Source organism: Equus przewalskii, chromosome 4, assembly GCF_037783145.1.
Source record: "Equus przewalskii isolate Varuska chromosome 4, EquPr2, whole genome shotgun sequence".
Taxonomy (NCBI): Eukaryota; Metazoa; Chordata; class Mammalia; order Perissodactyla; family Equidae; genus Equus; species Equus przewalskii.
Genome location: NC_091834.1, coordinates 74,784,472 through 74,805,168, shown reverse-complemented (window position 1 = coordinate 74,805,168; position 20,697 = coordinate 74,784,472). Strand labels below are relative to the sequence as shown.

Below are 20,697 nucleotides of genomic sequence, written 5' to 3'. Positions count from 1 at the left end.
AATGGATAAATAAACTGTGGTACATCAAGACAATGGAATATTATTCTGCACAAAAAAGAAATGAGGTAACAAGTCATAAAAGCCGTGGTTTTCACATCTCAAGGAGGAACTTAAGTTTATATTACTAACTAAAAGAAGCCAATCTGGAAAGGCTACATACTGTATGCTTCCAATTATGTGACATTCTGGAAAAGGCCAAACTATGGAGACAACAAAAAGATCCATGGTTGCCATTGATTAGTCGGGAGAAAGGGATGAATTGGGTTCACCAAGAGTGAAACTTTATATAAACCATGGACTTTGGGTGACAAAGATTGTATCAAATGTACCACTCTGCTGTGGGATGTTGCCAGAGAGGGAGGCCGTGTATGTGTGGGAGGAGGGAGTTCGTGAGAATTCTGTACTTTCTGCTTAATTTTGCTGTGATCTTAAAAATGCCCTAAAAAATGAAAGTTATTAATTTTTTAAAAAATGAACTAGAATAACTCGAATAGAGCATGCTCTGAGACTGCCCTCTTGGGGTCACATGTGAAAACAAACCTCTCCAAATGGGAAAAACAGGGTTGGAGGACTTGACATTCAGTAGGCATCTACTGTCCATCTAGCACACACTGACACCTGCGTTTTTGAAGAAGAAACTTTGCAAGGAAGAAAAGGGGACCAAAGAAGCCTCATCAATTAAAAATAGAGATTCGGACAAAGAAAAGCCCCCTAGGTTCCAGTGTCGAAATACTATTTCCCTTGATGAGATTTGCTCACTTATCAAGAGCTTTCAGACAGCTATCACTATTTCAATAAGCGTTCAAATAAACAAATGGACCCTTGTGGAATATATATCTCTTTTTATTCCATAAGCCACCATTTTAAAACAAAAATAACCTCAAAAGTGTCCTAACTCATGAAAGCCTACACACAAAAAGATATTTGTACACCCATGTTCAAAAAAGCATTATTCAGCATAGTCAAAAAAGGAAGCAACCTAAGTGTCCATTGACAAATGGATAAACAAAATGTGGTATATACACACAACAGAATATTATTCAGTCTTAAAAAGGAAGAAAATTCCAACATATGCTACAACACGGATGAACCTTGAAGACATCTTGCTAAGTGAAATAAGCTTTTTGTATTTGTCACAAAAGGACAAATACTATATTATTCCACTCATATGAAGACTTAGAGTAGTCAAATTCATAGAAACAGATGGTAGAATGGTGGTTGCCAGGGGCTAGGGGCAGGGAAGAACAGAGAGTTTTTGTTTAACGGCTATAGAGTTTCAGTTTTGCAAGACAAAAAAAGTTCTGTGGGTGGATGGTGATAATGATTGCACAACAATGTGAATGTAGTTAAAGCGATGAATTGTACACTTAAAAATAGTTAAAATGGTAAATTTTAAGTTACGTACATTTTACCACAATCTAAAAAAAGAAATAATTTTTTAAGAGTGTCTTAATTCACATGGGATTCTCAAGAAGCTATACCTAAAGGAAAGATTCATGTTTTGTGTTTCATGAACCTTAAAGACTGAAGGAACAGATAGAAGAGACACAATGAAGACATCTGAAAACAGCTAAGTTTCACACAAATATACGGATTTTATTGACAAATGACATTTTCTTATAGTAATAAATAGAATGTAATCTTAAGGGTTAGTTTGGACTTGGGAAGGCAGTGTGTCTGATAGGAGTGGTCAGATTTTGTGATACCATTTTCTTTAGAACCACATCTAAGAGGGAACCTGTGTGCTGGCTGGGAATCATACAGGTGTGCAACATCTGGGTCAGCCCTATGGCTCTCTCCACACCATTAAGGTAGTTCATGGCCCTTGGCCAATATCACCCTAGGTATTTTTCCCCCCACTTTTAACGTAATATACCATAAAAACAGTGCCGTAAAAAGTCAATATTTCAAATATAAAAATTCTTTTATACAAATATAATTCATAATATAATCATTCTTAAAATACAGCCATTTATGAGTTTGAAACATTATTAAAATAAATAATATTTCCTAGAGAAAATTTCATTTGCATCACAAAATTATAAAACAGAAGCATATAAAACTAATTCATGATTGACTCTTCTTCAGCACGTCTCCCAATCTCTCTCCTACTCAATATATACAGTAGGAAGCGCACACAGCTAGCCTGAAAACTCACAATGTCACCCTATACGGACCTAGACCTTTGGATTTCATGTACATCTACCTGCAGCGCCCACAGCCTATCTGCCTGCACAATCTCTACCTGGAGCTTTTGTGGCAAGAAGAGTTTTTAAAGCATTTAAAAAAGCATTTTCCAGTCATCCTTCAGTTCAGAGGTCTTATGAGCTTGTTACTTTCTGGAAGCTGGGGAAAGGTATGTCAACTTCTGTACCAAGGAGCTATCCTGTCCCCCACATGGAACTGTAACAGCCCTTTGCCCAGTAAGGGATGTATTCTGATTATCTGAATTATTTGGATTCTTGGTAGAGCTGAATGGTACTAACCCTGATTTCCAGAATGAGGAAGTTCTCTCTCCTAACTAGTGCCTAGATGTTACATGGTGCGTATTTCCACGGGCTGTCTTGTGACTCTCACAGTATTTGAATACTTTCTTGAAAATGGGGCCGTCCAAACGCTTAGGAGACCATATAGTCGTGTTTTTAAGTATCTTGGAGAGAGGGGAGAAAAAGGGATATAATTTTATATAAACCACTAAAGTTTCCAGTTATTATTACTTAATCGTAGCTCTAAGTAGTATGATTATGGTTCCTCTCCAAAAATACAAATTAACAAGTTTCACTAAACAGTAAGTTGAACAATTAGCCTGGCTGACATTTATAGCCACCTTTCCAATTACTCCCAAAGGAAAAGGGTTTTGGGGAAAATCTGGCTTGCAAACTCAAGTGGTAAATCTTCAAGAATTTGAAGTATCTTTCACACAGTCTGATCATTGCCAGAAAGCCATTTATCCAGATCCATATGAACGTCTGAAATTCCTCTTACCAAAACTTTTCCTTTAAAAAAATAACCATTATTCATCCTTGTTTTCTGAGGCAGAAACTGTTCTCTCCTCCAACTCCATGTGTGAATGCCCCGTGCAAACATCAGCACTGCCCTCTAAAGCCTTGTTTCTTGCACCTCTTCTTCCGTCTCCTCCTGCAGAGCAGCGATTTTGGATCGAGACTTGTGCTTGCTCGAGTTCCGATGGGGGAAGAGCTTCAACGGGTCCGAGGAGCTGATGGCCTGCTGGAAGAGGCTCTTCTCGCTCAGCAGCTTCTGGATGGAATCGTACTGCCGCACTTTGTTCTCCTCTATGACCTGCAGAAGTGGCTGTTAGTGAGATCCTGGACAGAAGGAGGGGCGGCCCAGAGCAAGGGGAGAGCCTGCCATAGGCGCAGAGGAAGAACAAAGCCAAAAAGAAAACTGTGTCCAGAGGCTTGCAGGCTGAACAGTGAGGGATATCTCATTTAACTGCTGAGTCCTGTTGCTTTACAGAGCTTCTACCATTTGTGAAATTAGCTGTAATTGTCTACTTAGCAGCTGGAAGACTTTTTTGTTAAATAAGTATAGCAATGTGCTTCGTCAGAGAACCTTAGAGGAACTAAGTGTGCTTTGAAAACAAGCATAATTCCTGTTAGATCCTTTCTATATTACCTTCAAAAAGAGTGTAGGACCACAGTGTAACAGAGTTGAACTTCTTCAACAGTGGATTTGAAGCTTAACAATTCCATATTGGTCAAGATGTGCCTGAGTTTAATATGCCTCCTTCACATATTCAAGTTGAGCAAAGCCAAGGCCAGAGGATGGAAAAGCTTTACCCAATCTCCTGAACCTGACCACAGAGGGCAAGAGGCTGTGAGTCTGTCCCCTAATTTGTCACTTGAAGCTTAGTAATAATAATGGTAATAACAATCCTTCAGTAAGGAAAGCATTTACCTCCAGGAGCCTCAAAAGCCTTAACAGTAATGATGTGATGCATCATCCCAGAACTTCCTTGTGACTAAACCTGGGGGAATTTATAAACGTCACTTCAAAGAATCTGTGACAGTTTTGAAAGCACAATGAGAAGGTGGTTGGGAGAGGCACTAATCTGAGCTCCAAATAATGACTAGAAAAATGAAATGAGCCTTTCAGCTACGGCATTAAAACCATACATCAGGTGGCAAGACAATCCAGGCCTGTCCTGCACTCCATCCAAGGGAGATTTAGTTATTGAAAGCATCAGGACTTAAGTCTTTCTTAAGACTTGATCCCCAAATAAAGGGCTCAAAAAGCATAGGTGTTCCAATTATTAATGTAAGCTAGTAATATGTCGCTATTCAGTAAATCCAACTTCATCTCATAGCTCAGATCAAAGTAAGAAACCTGTGCAGCTATTTTGAGTAAGGCTGGATAGCTGTATGACATATTTTTAAGAAGAACTTGCACACTGCTGTAATTTGCAGGAACTATCTCACATATGAGATTGTTATCCAGAATTAAAGGAGAAAAGAGATCCTAAGTAAATTATAACACTCACCAAAAATCGTTGACATTCCAACATGGCTTCTATCCTGTGTTCCGAGAGGATTACTGTGCAATCAGCAAAAGCCTGTTTTAGGGTTCTTCGAATGATTTGGTATGTTCTAGAAAAGTAAGAAAATACTGCATAAAACATCACAGAACATTAGCAATCTGCCTTTATCCTTGATAAGATAGCTATCATCCTATCAATTTAGTTCTTTAAATTACTTATCTTTCTTTAAATACTTTTAATATAATGTTGATACAGTGTCAGCCACAATCAGCTTTCCAACCATGGGGTAGAGTCTAAGTTTTCATAAATAAATAGGACACACACTTTGAAGAAAATTTCACAAATAAGTATATTTTTCATTATGTAGAATCACTAGCAGTTCTTTATTTTGTGCTATAAATATTTCATATGGTACAAAAGGCATTCTAAGGAAAATCACAAGGATCCAATTATACCTACGTAACTAAATATTTCATCATGTGCTGATAAGGGAGAAGAGTTTGCACGAAATTACACATTACACTCAGAAGAGAACACATGGCTCTTATACTAGGAAATAAGCACTTGTGCTCATGTCAAATAGTGACTTTTCCACTAAGCAATTATTTCATATTTAGAAGGCAGTCCTCCACTTGCAGGAATGCCAGCCTAATGGAAATTTGTGTCAATATGAAGTATGCCTCAATGATTCTGCTCCTGTCATGTTATTAAATAGTAGGGATTCTGAACTCACATTGGATCCAAGTGAGCACTGGGTTCATCAAGCAGTAAGATCTTTGCCTTACTGAGAACAGATCTGGCCAAGCATATCAACTGCTTGTGGCCGTGGCTTAGGACATTGCCCCCATCCACAAGGACAAAATCAAGCTTCCCAGGAAACTGCTCTATCACAGATCTGAGTCCAACCTGCAGAAAAGAGAGTGGGAAAAGACTGTGCTTAGAAAGGGTAGTTCAGATATCACAAGGTCAAAAACACTCAAGAGGCTGATGATCTAAAAAGGCACACAGGCGAGCCATCTCGTGGCATAATGGTTAAGTTCACGCCCTCCACTTCGGCGGCCCGAGGTTCACTGCTTCAAATCCTGGATGTAGACCTGCACACTGCTCATCAGGCCATGCTGTGACAGCATCCCACATACAAAACAGAGGAAGACTGGTACAGATGTTAGCGACAATCTTCCTTAAGTAAAAAGAGGAAGATTGGCAACAGATGTTAACTCAGGGCCAAACTGCCTCACAAAAAAAAATAAAATAAAATAAAAAAGTAAAAGACATAAGGAGTTCTGAAAGCTTAAATTTCATGCCACCCCCTCCACTCTTGCTATTTGGGTTTGATTGAGCAAAAGTCTATATATAATCTTGGCAGCTCTAAAGCATCCATCTACGACTTGTTTCAGCTCTGTACTCGGTTCTTTCAGGAGATGTTCAATGGGGGCCTGTTATGTGCCAGGTACTCCAATAGGTATTGAAGAAATGACAAGTGGTGCATGGCCCCTGTAAGGCTCAGGGTTTATAAAGACAGACAGTAATAGTCACAGCACAACTAAATACATGCTAGAAAAGATAATATGTATAGAATGCAGTTATTTACTCTATCATGACAGATTCTTTTAAGCTACCTTCCATTTTCTACTCTATCATAATAGAGCATAAAAGCTAGCATAAAAGAATCCAGGGAGGGAGCTGGTCCCATGGCTGAGTGGTTAAGTTTGCATACTCCCCTTCTGCGGCCCAGGGTTGTGCCGGTTCGCATCCTGGGTGTGGACACGGCACCACTCATCAAACCATGCTGAGGTGGCATCCCACATAGCACAACCAGAGGGACCTACAACTAGAATATACAACTGTGTACTGGGAAGCTTTGGGGAGAAGAAGAAGAAGAAAAAAAAGAAGATTGGCAACAGATGTTAGCTCAGGTGCCAATCTTTAAAAAAAAAAAAGAATCAGGGGAGCGTTTTAAAACTACATATGGCAACTCACTAATCATCTCTTCAAAAATTGATTGTAAGAAACTGATGAAACTATGAAATCAAAAAACGAGTTAAAATAGTGGTATACTACTGGAGATTTAAAGGTGCTCAAAGTATCGGAGTGGAATATGGCAGTTGTGTGAGTGTCAATGTCTTATTTTTTAAAGCTAGACACGGAAAAATAGGTTGAAAATGCAAACGAGATAGAGAAACCCACTCTTTCAAAATAAGACAAAAATTGAAGTCTCGGCCTATATCACTTATTCTGTTAAATACGGATTAATGTTTATTTTTTGCCAAATATTGCTGAGTGAGGGCTAAGGAGATACACAGATAATTGTCTCCTGCCCTTGGGAAGTCTGAGATTTAGTACTGGGAGGTAAGATGTGCTCCCACCTATCTGTAATACAGGCAGAATGAGATAATGGCCTTAAGAAAGACTCATGAGTTCGGTGATGAATTCAGAGATGGCCCACATCACCATGTTTGTTCAGCAAATATTAACTACGTGCCCATGGTATGTATTGCAGACGATACTCCCTTCCTTGACTGGGTTTCTCATTAAAGCAATCTCATTTTGTGAGAATTCATTAATGTTTGAAAGAGTTTCTGAGATGGTAGGGAATATAAACGTCTTAATTAGACAAGTATGATTACTCTGATGGATCCCAGAAGACTCAAACATAAAACTACTTTCGGATCCAGGTAGCTGAGAATGTGAATAAAAGGATCCAGGGTGGGGAGCGAGAGGACCTATGTTCTTTCTTTGTCTTATTTTTGCTTTTTATTAGCTTCTGCCTGTGAACCTGCTACAGCCTCTCCCTTCTTAAATCAAAAACAAAACCCCTCACCTGCCTCCATGTTCTCCTTTAGCCATTATTTGGTATCTACCCCCTTCATCATCTAGAAATCTCAAAAACTTAGTGTGCTTCTGTTGTCTCCACTGCCTCACCCCACAGAACATCTTCTTCAAACATCTCTCCCTTGGCTTCTGAGAAACCACACATTTCTTCCTATTATCCTGTGTGGGCAACTCTCCCTCTTCCTCCCCCTTGAATACTACTCTTCCTCATTCCCAACTCTCCAAACTCTCCTATCTCATTCATTCCTAGGGTATCAACTACCACCGATCAGTAAATGATTTTTCAAATCTTTATTTCCAGCCCTAGGCATCTTCCAAGTACTTCATAAATCCTTCTTCTCTTTGCTAACTCTAGGGATCCTAGTCCAAGCCATCATTATCTTTTAAGCTTCATACTGTAAATCCCAAGCGGTTGATTTGTCAATTAACCACACAAATATCCCAGGGATACTTCTAAAATACAGGTTTGACTGTATCCTCTCTCTGTTTTAAATCCTATGGTAGTTCTCCTCCTGACAGAGTAAAACTGAGCTCTTTCACATGGCATTTAATGCACGAAGAATAGAGCCCCCTCCACTTTCACTTCCAGCTTGTAGTTCCCTACACACTTTGACCTTCCAGGTTTGTGCCATTGCTTAGCCTAGAGTACCCTTCAGAATATCCCTGATCATCCTTTAGGGCAGTCAGGCCCCTAGTCATGGGAGTACTTTGGCAATTTCCCCTGTTAGACTGTCAGCTTCTTGAGGGTAAAGACAGGTGCTCTTTAGTTCTGTGTCCCTAGTGCCAATACTGGGCACATTGTCAGCCTCAACACATTCATTCATTTGTACAACAAATATGTACTGACCTCCTCAAATGCAGGCCAAAGACAACAAACACAGTTTTGATGAAGGATAAATGAATCCAAACTTAAGGAAGAATGAGAAATGAAAAGGGAGTGAGTGCTGGTTTCAGCTCTGCCAGTACAGTGTACGATCTAGAGCAAGTCACTTCACCTGTCTGCGTGCCGCAGTTTTCTCAACTTTAAGACTCTATAAAATCCCTTCAAAGTCAAATTATAAAATTAGAAGTTCCTTAATACTACTGGAGATGTCAGTATTTTATTTCAGATCAATCAGTAATATTTGAAGATTTTTTTTTTTTCAAATTAAATATCAAGAAAAGTACTGACTAAAGACCAGAGCTCTAAGTCAGACAGAAGTGGCTTTGAATCTGCACTTCACCACTCATTTGCTGATGATGTCAGGTGTGGTACTCAAGTTTCATTTATCTCACCTGAAAAAAATGGGAGCAATAATCGTCTAGACTCCAAAGACTTGTAATTAGGATTAACTGAGATAATTTGTGGAAAAAGGTTGCCACAGGATGTGGCACAGGGTGAGCACCTAATCCACAGTAACTATTAATATTGTTGGAGCCTGGGAAATTCCAAGGTCACGGGCCAGGTCACTGAAACACCACTCTGGTATGATAATAAGATTTGTAAGACTTTCCCTTCACTAGTTGCCTTGTGAAGTAAGTTAGCAGGAAGTACTACAATATTATTAATTTATATCACACCCCTAGTAACAAGGTTGAGATTTTGGTAAGAATGTTGCACTATGTATCTTCCCATTAGATTCACACCCATCGTACACTAATTTCCTAAGGTCATACCAGGAAAGCTACTTTACTGTCATACTTTGCACTTCCCTGTGATAAAGAGCTGTGCAAAGTGTGTTTTTACCCAAATAAAACTATTTCTTTACTACAAGTAAATAATTAAGCACGTAGATATATATCACTGTCAATATTTAGAGAACAAAATTGTAAAAAATGAATGACAGACACAGACCAATCTAGGGTATATTTTGCAACATTCCTATCTCACTGTTTGACTCACTATCAAATATAGTAAAAATATTTTAAAATCATATTCACGAGAGAAAGGTCAATAGAAGTTAGTAAAACTTTAAATTTTGAAGTCAGTTAACATTTAACAAATTTATTAATTACCAATTTTCTGCCAGATACTGTGATAGGCTACAGTGAGAAAATGGGAAGCAAGATAGACTAGCAATTGTCTTTTAAAAGATACAGTTATTGTTACCAACTCTCTGTGCTGATAAAAATGGTTTAGATTAGCCTCCTAATTGGATGTAAATGACTTCTTAGTCATGGATTCCTTCACAGACTCTTAATGAGAATTTACTAAATTCTAGGCTCCACGGCAGACTGGGGAATTCAAAGATGAATAACACTAGGTTCTGCCTTGAAGGAATTCATGGCACAGATAGAGAGAAAAACAATAAGTGGGAAATTACTGTTCAAAGAGATAAGTGCTATGGGGGGGAGGGAGAACGGAAAGGGAAATTTCTATAGATCATCTAATTTAGTGATCTTCAACAGCACAATCCTGTCAATGTAAATACATGCTCATATATATTCCCAATATAAACTTATTTTTACTATAAAAGCATCAACAGTTTGTGGCTATAAAGACCTTTAGGACAAGAAAATTTGCCAGATTTATGTGGTTGAACTAACAAATCATGGATACTTCCAACCCGCTATTTACAAAGAACAAATTTTGTTTTGTGACATGTCAAACTAAAAAATGTATTACAGTCTGTGAAGGACCAGGCATTTTCTTCAAAATGTTGACTTTTGCTATTGCTGCACCCTGGAATGTTATGGAGCAAGTCTCCTCTTGTAGCAAGGAAACATGAAAAAAATCGGAAAAGTGAATTGTGGTTGGAGAGAATAGTCCATTAGTAGGCAGTTACAAAAATAGAAACTGTCAACTCCTTTAGACACTCCTTTTGCTACTCTGCAAGTTTTTCAGGGCAAATTTTAAACTTAAAAGGCCACTATTTCTGCTATTTAGCTTGCTCTCTAAAATAGCTTACCTGACTATCAATGCGTAAGGAAGGAAACTATTTTATAAGTAATCTAAAAGCAAACAATTACCAAAAAAGCCTTCATTCTAAACCCAACAGACATGGGACTTAGAGATAGCTCGCTGTGGTGAAAGAGCCTGCGAACCAGAAGTCAAGGCATGCAGCTGTTCCTGCATCCACCAACAACGTCAGCCAAGCCCCTCAGACTTCTCAAGGCTGTGTCCTCACCGCTAATGGTCACACCAGTTGTGTATCAATCACAAGGCTATTACACATGGATCATTTATTTATTCACTTAAATAAAAGAATCAAATCTTTCATTTATTCATTCAATCAATCAATATTTATTGAACACCATCAATGTGCTCAACACTACTCTAAACACTGAAAGTACCACAGTGAATAGGACATCATCCCTGCCGTCAAGGAACTTACAGTCTAATGGGGGACATAGACAAGTGAAGAGGTAAATCTCTATCCTGTGTGAAGAAAGCTGTGAAAGGGGTGGAGGTATAGGGTACACCTATGAGGACCTCCTCCCTCAGACCTGGAGCATCAGGGCAGGTTTCTGGGAAGAAGTGATATGTAAAGAGAGGCTTGAATGATGAGTAGGAGCAGACAGTGAAGGGTGCATACAGAGCATGTGAAAAAGGCTCTGGAGAACAGAAAGATCATGGAGCCTTAAGGAAACCTAATAAATTCAGTATAGCTGGGTCATGGTAAGTGGGGGAGGTTGGGGAGTGAGTTTAGAGAGACAGGCAAAGACAAAATCATGAAGGACTTTGTAAGTCACCTTAAGCAGCGTGGACTTTTCCAAAGGGCAATAAGGAGCCATAGGAAGGGAAGAAACGAGTGATCGGATGCAGGGTTTAGAAAAATCACCAGAGCTGCAAAGAGCAGAATGAACTTCAGGGAGCCAATGAGAGGGAAATCAGCCAGAAGCCTATTTCAAAAATCCACATAAGAATTAGTAGTGTTGTCAGGTGAGGATGGAGAAAAGTGAATACAGACAGATATTTGCAGAAGACAGCCTTCACAGGATCTGATACACGGAGACAGGCAGAGAAGTCCTAAGTCAAGGATGCGTCCCAGGTCTTGGCTCTGGGCATTTGGAGGGTGGAGATGTCATTTGCTGAGATTAGGGACACAGGACAGCTGTGTGGGTGGGGCAGCTAGGAAACTCACTTATATGGACATAAGGTGCTTGTCCATGCTGAGATGTCAGGTAGGCAGCTCTGGGAACAGGCAGACTGGGGAGTCATCAGCATATAAGAATCAGTTAGAGCCAAGAGGATGCATGAAATTTCCCAGGAAGAATAAGTAAAAAAGACAAGAATTAGGATTCTGTCAAACAACAACATTTAAGAGGTGGCCAGGTGAAGACCAGATGGAAATATGATTAAATAGCTAGCATTTACTTAGTACCTACTATTGCCAGGCACCGGGCTGGGCTCATTATGTGCATAAGCCTAAAAAGTTACAACAACCCTACCAGTTTATTGGGCCACAATGCTAGGGGTCTTTTTTTTTTTTTTTTTTTCAGTCTCTTTTGAGATTCTCTTTGGTCTACACAGCTGGTAAAGTCAGTGCTCCTGGGGAGAAGCTATCTGGCCTTGAGTCATTTTGGGATGGGGAAATTAGACCATCTCAGTTGTAGATCTTAGATAGAAACTATCTTTCCCTCTCTTGGACTTGCTTTAAATTGATCCAAAGAATGCCAAGGCACAGAGGGCCAAGATGAAGGTGTGGGCCAAAGGCAGAAAGGAAAAGGAAGCTGTTTGGTCCAGCATTGCTTCTAAGCCTTAGAGCTAGTGCTGAGGCACAATCCTCACAGCTTCACACAATCTAGTCCAGGTTAGCAAGGATGAGGTTTCACACTGGAGTTCGGGTCTAAATCCAAGCTAGGAATAAAGTGTTTCTCATCCTGGCATTGTCATTGCATGTGCTTTTGATTTTCACTTGGGGGAAAGGGGAATTATAAAAGAGGCACTATTGGGCTAAGATTCAGGTGTTTGGCTATCTGCCGTTACTCAGTTCATTTCCCTCTAGAGACTCGAGTCACACCCAGGTCCCAGAGAGCACTATGGGAGATAACTTACATCCTGGTTGGCCCTGGACCATCCTGGTTTGCATCTTTTGTCCCAGTGTACTACCCGGTTTAGAGATGGACACACCTCAAAAAGTTCCTGTTTGGATAAGTTAAATGATCAACAATTTGGGACTAAAGCCCAGACCCTGTAACTTTTAAACCAAAGCCTTTTCTACTTCTCTGGGCTGTTGCTTGCTTGTTGGTATATCATTCTCAGGCCTCCTCAACAAAAACTTATCACTACTACTCAAAGCACAAGACGTGAGTGTAAGGACAGCATCATCATCTCTGTTCATGCACAATAAATCAGTAAAAAGATATACCTAAATATGAGTAGATCAAATAAAAATCTAAACACGTAAAATTTTTGCCTTATATTGGTATTTAAAATCTTAACTATGTATTCTAAAGTTTCAGATTACTTTTACAATCCTGATTTCCTGTAAATTTTATTCTGACTTGGCAATACTTGCAGGTTTTATAAAGTATAATGTCTTCCTTCCCAAGTTTCTCTCCCACCACTTTGTGTTCCTATAGTTCATTCTCTGAAGTCACATCAAAGATCTTAAAATGTGTCATTTGCAATTTAGTTAATGTTTTCTTTAAAACCCCTGTTTGTTGGGTAATAAGGAAACTTTGACAATGAAAACGGTTAATCTAAGAGTATTTTATTAGGGGCATGTTAAGGTTGGGCACTCAATGAGTGAGTGTTTAACACTCACGGGCATTTCAAGGCTCCTGGCAAGATCCACTCTGAAGGGAGGTAGAAAAGAAAAGAACATGCTGGATAAACAGAACTGGGCTAAAATAAGGACCAAAAATGTGGGAAACAGTGGAATAAAGTTGTTCTCTAAGAAGACCTTTGAATCTCAACATTCTTGGGTCCCATAATTGTAGCCTGCCACCATCCAGGGCTGTGGACCTAAACCTCAAGTTTAATGAAATACAACAATTCATGTTCTCCTTTTCTTTAACATAATGCCTATATTTCAAGAACTATCAGTTTACAGTTAGCGTGTTCTGTTAAAGGAACCAAGAATTTTACTCTAGCTCTCCCCTAGACCTAAATTCCTCCATGTAATGCCTTCAATTATAATGAATCACCTGTTGAGTAAAGTCAAGGTATTATTTAGGAATTGTGATTCCATTTTAATCCATATATTTCCCATATGGTGTCCTAATGACCTCAAGGAATGGAGTATGCCACATCGAGGTCATGTGGCATTTTGCCTGGATGTGCTCATAGCCACATCCCCTAAAGGCAGTTTACTCCTGGAGACTTCTAGAGAAGGCTACAGTAATTTGCAGATTCTCTAGAATGATCATCATCCTTCTGTGCTAAACCCATGCTTCCCAGAGAAGTATATCATGTCAACCAAAGCTTCTTCCTTGTGATGGGAAAGCTTCAGAATCCAGACAGGGAGTAAATGAGAAGATTTAGAGAGATGGTCCTTTGTATCAGGAATAATCCTGGTGTGCTGTAGGTACCTGGGTCTCTCCTAGGTCGCGTGTCATTGATGCATATTGGTTGGGATGAAGGGAAAGGAATGCTATCTCTGGGGCCTAACAGCTGGAGACTTACCACTGAGGAGAGGGGTAGATCTAATCCAAAGTACTGGGTGCCCCTACTATATTAGAGTTCTCCACTTTAAAGTTACACACACACACGCACACACACACACAAAGGTAAGTGTGTAAAATTATCTCAGCTATGACAACCACCCTGTGTATGTATGAGTTACCTTTTTCAAAATTATTTCAGTTAGCATCTTACCTCATCTGCAACTTTCCATATTTCTTGATCATTCCACTGTCCATAAGGATCCAAGTTTTTTCTAAATGTTCCAGAAAAGATAAATACTTTCTATAGTAAGAAAAAAAGAGGAAAGCATGAAAACCTAAACATCTTTGTATTTTTCCCTTGTTTTATTTCAAAATATTTCAAGCAGGAAAAAAAATTTTTAAATAACATAACAAACACCCATGTACTTACCATCCATTTTTCTTAAATTTTACAATTTTATCCTACTTGCTTTGTATCTTTTTTAAGAAATAAAATATCACAGCTACCTTGGAAGCCCCTTGTGAACATTTGTCTGATCCTAATGTCCTTAGCATAAAGAAACTAAGATCATTGTGAGTTGTGTGAAATTAACATTTTTTAATTCTTAGCAATATTCCTTATTATACACAAATAGAAAATTAAACAGAAAATTATAAGTTTATGAATTATAATTAATCTGTTAGAACAAATTCCTATTTTGTTAATGTATTTTCCTTGGATTTCTTTGATAAACCTAGCCTCCTAAGGGATATTGAAAGTGCTTTAATTTACAGACACTTATTTAAACACACATGTTCATCTGGTCTATTAAACCAAGGCACACCTCTCCTTACACAACTAGAGGCACAGGAGAGGGCCACAACTGAGAAATCAGTGAAAGAGCGGAAACCAAATATTTGTTTAACGTAATTCACCTTACAGATGGGGAGGGAGGCAGATGAGATTGATCCTATGAAGTGACAAAATGACAGTCTAATTCCCTGCAAAGAGCACTGTGAAACCATTACCCTGAGACGCTCCACTGGCCACACTACTGTCTACATAGGTCTGCCTGTTTGACTAAAAAAAAGGTTTTTAAAAAAATCGCAGTCTCACTGGGAAATGCGGATGTAACATTATAATACTTAGTTCCCTCTTTGTGCATATGGGTGAACTGAAAATATTTTTGATGTTAACGTTCACAATGATTCTTTGCCTTTTTTTTTTTTTTTTTTTGCCTTTGGGTAATAATATCCAGTAAAGAGAATTAAGAACTAAATTTGTTGAAGCCTTAGTTTTCACAAATTTCTTTAGACTGAGAGAGAATGCTCAGGCCCATCTGATCTGTAAGGAACTGCACAAGCCCCGTCTACTCCAGATTACTGGTGTCTGTGCCTCTCAGGCAGAATAAGAATATGCTCACCACAGCAGCCAAGTTCAAGGAGGGTCACATTAGAGACTTCATCCCCCAGGGCATAATTTATGACATAAAGAATAAAGTTGTTGCCTAATACCTCAGGAACCCTCTGGAGTGGGCAACAAGAAGGTTAATGCTGGTATTTCTTAACTTGCATCAAAATCATACTCCTAAGGGGTGCCTACACTGCTTTACAGAAGTGGTTATAAGAGATAAATATATGACTCATAAGATCCTAAGCTATGATGGATGTATTTACGCATCCTCCTCCAAGCTTCTGAGTATATGAAAGTAATCTCCAAATAAGTGAAGAGAGCAGACAAAAGGCATTACTGGGGAATTCTGATAAACTAGAGAATTAAACTAGAAGTGGCTTTGAGAACTCCAGTCAATCCATTATTTAAGCAATTGGGTTTATTTAGCATCTATAGTTCAAAAGTTTGCCAACGGAATTTTGCCATTTACTTCTCTTTTTTTTTTTAACATTTTTTCTTTTCATAGTGTGGTTCTTTACATAAAAGATTTCTAGCATTATTGAGAAAGACAAGAGGTAACAACTCTGAGGGTTTACCAAGTATCAGATAACATATTATGTGCTTCGGAAAAGTTATCTCCACTTGGAACTAAATGGCTAGAATTCAGAGCTCCAGTTTACGGCAAGGCTCGCCACACACCAGGTAAGGCTCATTACGTGTATTATCTCTTTTCATCTTCATATCAATCTAATGAAATCAATCCTATTATTGCACATGAAGAAATCACAGCCGAGAGAAGTTAAGTGACTTGCCCAATGTCACTTAGCTAGTAGATAACAGAGCTGGAATTCAAACCCAAAGATGTTTTTCTCCAAACGTATGCTCCTCATCACCACAACAAAATGCCTCAAGTCCTATGCAGACCCGTTTTTATTCCTGATCTGGAACTCAGGAATGATTAAAAGTTGGGCAGGAGCAGCTTGCTGGGTCCATAAGGAGTCTGTCAGTGCTCGGCAGCATAGTCTTTATTTAAGCGCTGCTATCCATCTGTCTGGCCGCAGGCTCAGTTCCTGCACTGTGAATGGAGAGGCTAGCTTACTCCTCTATGCAGGACCTGATTAGAAGGGTTTTATATGGGCTACAGTGTCTTTGTAATTTTCAAGGACACTTACACATTGAACGGAACAGCACAATAGGAAATTTTACTTTGGCCAAATGGAATAATGCCATTATTCTGGAGGACTGTGAGTGGAGGCCAAAGGTGTCATAATATCAAAGCTGAGGCAGAAGTTATTAGAGGCAGTATGGTTTGCAAAGATGCAGTAGCAATGCAGCTCCGTGTATCTATGAACAGGAACCCAACTTCTTCGAGCCTCGGTGTTCTCATTGCAAAGGGAGAAATGCCACCTTTTTCTCAAATCTACTCTACCTCCAGGCTTTCCCAGTTTGATACGTGGCACCTTTATTTCCTCAGTCCAGAAACTTTGGAGTCATCCATGACTTATCTTTCTCCCTGATCCTCTCAAACGGAATCAATCGTCAGTCTTGTGGGTAGTTTTCCCAAATGTATCTCAAATCCATTTATTTCTCTATCTCTTCTGCTACCACATAGTTCAAGCCACCTATTTCTCTCTCTGGAACACTGCAAGAAACTCCTAATTGATTCCTTTCCTTTCACTCTTGCCTCCATTCCAGTCCATTCTCATTTAGCAACCAAAGTAATCAATACAGTAGTCCCCTCTTATCCACGGTTTCTCTTTCTGTGGTTTCAGTTATCTGTGGTCAACCACGGTCCAGAAGCAGATGATTCTCCTTCTGATGTACTGTCAGGTCAATAATAACCTAATGCTACGTCACAATGCCTATGTCATTCACCTCACTTCGTCCCATCAGGTAGGCATTTTATCATCTCACATCATCACAAGAAGGGTGGCTACAGTACAATAAGATATTCTGAGAGAGAATACATTAATATAACTCTTATTACAGAATATTTTTATAATTGTTCTATTTTATATTTAGTTATTGTTGTTAATCTCTAATTCACAAAGTAAATTTTATCGTAGGTATGTATGTTTGGGAAAAAACATGGAATATATATGGTTTGGTACTATCCATGCTTTTAGGCATCCACTGGGTGTTCTTGGAATGTAACCCCCAACAGATAAGGGGAGGACCACAGTAAAAGTATAAATTGAATCATGTCATTAACCTTTTAAAAAACCTTCAATGACTTTCCGCTACACTCAGGGCAAAGTGTAAAATCATTAAAATGGCCTACAGGCCCTACATGGTTTAGCCCCTTCTGCTTCTCGCTCAGTTAGTGCCCTTCTCTTCTCCCCTCCCTTTTTCACTCCAGCCACATGGCTTTCTTTCACTTCCTCAGGTCTTCATACGCTATTCTCCCTGCCTGGAAATCTCATCCCCTATGTTCTTCCCATGACCAACTATATCCTTCAGGCCTCAAATTAAATGGCACTTCCTCAGAGGCATCTTTCTTGATCCTCAAAACCAAATAAGGCCCCTCAATATGTAATATGACAATACCTGTACTTTACTTGCATAGCTTATAGTGAGTATTAAAATTATGTATGCAATTGTGAGCATTTTGTTTTTAATGGCCATCTCTTCTCCTAGACCATAATAACATTGCTGTGTGCCCTGTCATTAGCTCATAGCTTTGTACATAGCATATGCTCAACAAGTGTTCCCTGGATAAATGGGCTGATGTAAATAAATAATAATAAGTAAAATAAGAAGTAAAAATAAGAAGTAAAATAAGTAGTAAGATGTAAAATATAAAAATAAGAAGTAAAAAAAAGAAGTAAAAATAAGAAGTAAATAGGGGCCGGCCCAGTGACGCAGCTAAGGTTAAGTTCGCACGTTCCGCTTCGGTGGCCCGGGGTTCAATGGTTCCGATCCTGGGTGCAGACATGGCACCGCTTGGCAAGCGAAGCTGTGGTAGGGGTCCCACATATAAAGTAGAGGAAGATGGGCACAGATGTTAGCTCAGGGCCAGACTTCCTCAGCAAAAAGAGGAGGATTGGCGGCAGTTAGCTCAGGGCTAATCTTGCTCAAAAAAAAAAAAAAAAAAGAAGTAAATATAAGAAGTAAAAATATAAAAACAACATTGTCAGAGTTCAGCACATTTATTTTTCTTCCTTCTGGAAGAATAGCTACTACAATCCACAGTCTTTCAAGGAATAATTCTAACAACCTTTATTATTGCTTGAGAAATGATATGCTTAACTTTTTCTCAGAATACCCTATAATTTATATGTAATATTTATCAAATGTATGGCAATATATTATATATTAATTTTATTTAAAATAGATATATATTCAAAACTATGAAGGAAGAAAGATGTTCATTGAAATTAGACATCCGAAAGCTTTAGATGTGGTGGATTTGATACCATTCAGAAATCCCGTAGGTCTTTTGTTTGCAGTTTATTGTCTAGCATTAAAGTAATACTTTAATTTTAATTTAAACAAAATTAACTGAATGAACTGGTTCAGTTAGAATTCAATTTCATACAATTACTCAAATAACCCGTTTGACTTACAAATAGTATCTGGCTCTCCCTTGCTTCCAGGGGTGCCAGTAGGTGTCTTAGTTCTGTTTTCTAAACTGTTGAAGTTTCCACAAACCCAGCTGAGAGGTCTTTGGAGGTCACCTACATCCTTTTTCCTGGTTTACAAATGAAACAACCAAGGCCCTGAGAAGTTATATGACTTGGCCAAGGTGGCACAGTCAGTCTGATTGTGCAGCAAAAATCAACTTGAAACTATAAATCACAATGATCCTCTATCTCTCTTTTAGGAAACCTCACCAATCGGAAAATTAGGATGTGCAAATATTCGATATTTATTTAATGTCAGGTATGTATGGTTTAAAGGGCAATTCTTTGGATTCAAGGAAGAATAGAGTGGACCATTGTTCACTGCCTGACTAATCTCTTTCCTGAAACTGACTCTTCAGCTCCTCAACTCAGTGGAGAGAGCCGAGCCTACACGGAGTGCACAGAGCTCGTCACATATCACTGTAACAGGCATCATGCTTTAGCTGTGGATGTTAAATGAAAAGAAAAGAAGCAATTTGACTTCTGTGGGGACTGAATGTAATATAAATTAAATAAGTGAGAGGAATGTCTCATCCTTAAGTATACAGTGCTGTTTTGTTTTGACTCAGAAAGGAAATATACACACATATATATATATATATATATATATATATATATACCATGCATAGTTCTATTAAAATTGTGGCCCAAATGCTTATAAGCATCACAGTGGCTATGATCTCACCTTTGGGCAATGTCTGCAAAGTTTTATTATAAGTTGAATCTGTACAATAAAAATCCATCCAATTTGAACAAATCGAGATCTTAAGGTTGCATGATAGAATGTCTAAAAAAGAAGTGTTGCTTCGCCTCTAAGAATATCTATCAATGAGAACAAGGTGAATGAAGTATTTATTAGTCAAAAGTGTTTATAACAAATACAGAATAATTTTAAGTTAATGTACATATCATTTATTTGTAAGTAAATAATTATATGTAAGATGTTAAAATTATCGTTTCCTGTAAAGTTATTTAATGTCTCACAACCTCTTACACTACAACTTGTTAGTATATACTTTTGCAGAGATAGCATTCAAAAAGTGATTTCCAGGCCTGACCAAACTATCAAAAATTTCAAATTTATAGGCTCAGAAATAGTACGATTGTATTCCACTAAAATCCATACTAGTTATTTTTCTCTTCTCCCTTGAATTCAGGACTGCAGTCACACTGTCCTCTTCATTGCAGTCCAGGCTCTTATCACATCACAGCTGGAGAGTTTCTTAGCCCACCTCCCTGCTTCTCATTCTGCCTGAATGAGAAGTCCTCTCCTGAAGTCCACTCTCCACCTGCTGCTGGCAGCAGCATACTCTTGTACCACCCTTTCACCATCCTCTTCCTACTTCAAAAAGAGTCAGCCCATTCCTCACGGGGCCATTTCAGTACTTGTCAAGTCTTTCCCTCCTTTTCTTAATACTTCCTAACACGTGACCTCCTCTGCTCTTTGTTTCCAACACTTTCCACTTCCAATCTCTGTACTTGTTCATAACATTCCTGTCTGGGATCCTGAAATAGTCTCTCCACGACTCCCTGCCCTGAACCTTTCTAAATCCTACAAACTTTATGATCCTTTATGGTCCACCTTAATTATCATCTTTTTTGTGAAATTGTCTATTCTCATTTGTTCATTCATAAAGCTATTTCCAATCCAATCCAAAGATGAAGGGGACATGATACCCTGTCTTCAAGGAACTATAAATAATAGTAATCACCACCACAACACAGTGTATTGTACTTAGTACGTGCCAGGAAGTAGTCCAAGTACTTCTACTTATTACTTGACTCATTTAATTCTCACAAAAACCTAGTGAAGTAGCTGCTACCATTTTACCCATTTACAG

The 20,697-nt window shown here is 38.7% G+C and overlaps 1 protein-coding gene across 3 annotated transcripts in view; it reads right to left on the bottom strand.

Moving 5' to 3' along the window:
• Positions 1-1,575: 1,575 nt before the first annotated feature.
• CFTR (CF transmembrane conductance regulator) overlaps positions 1,576-20,697 on the bottom strand; it is a 167,334-nt gene continuing 148,212 nt past the window's right edge. For all 3 annotated transcript variants that reach the window (XM_070616359.1, XM_008519582.2, XM_070616358.1), the window contains 4 exons: positions 14,073-14,162; positions 5,232-5,404; positions 4,502-4,607; positions 1,576-3,300 (listed from right to left, as the gene is read on the bottom strand). In XM_070616359.1, the coding sequence (XP_070472460.1) occupies positions 3,100-3,300; positions 4,502-4,607; positions 5,232-5,404; positions 14,073-14,162 (570 nt within the window). In that variant the 3' untranslated portion in view covers positions 1,576-3,099. The remainder of the gene's footprint in view (positions 3,301-4,501; positions 4,608-5,231; positions 5,405-14,072; positions 14,163-20,697) is intronic.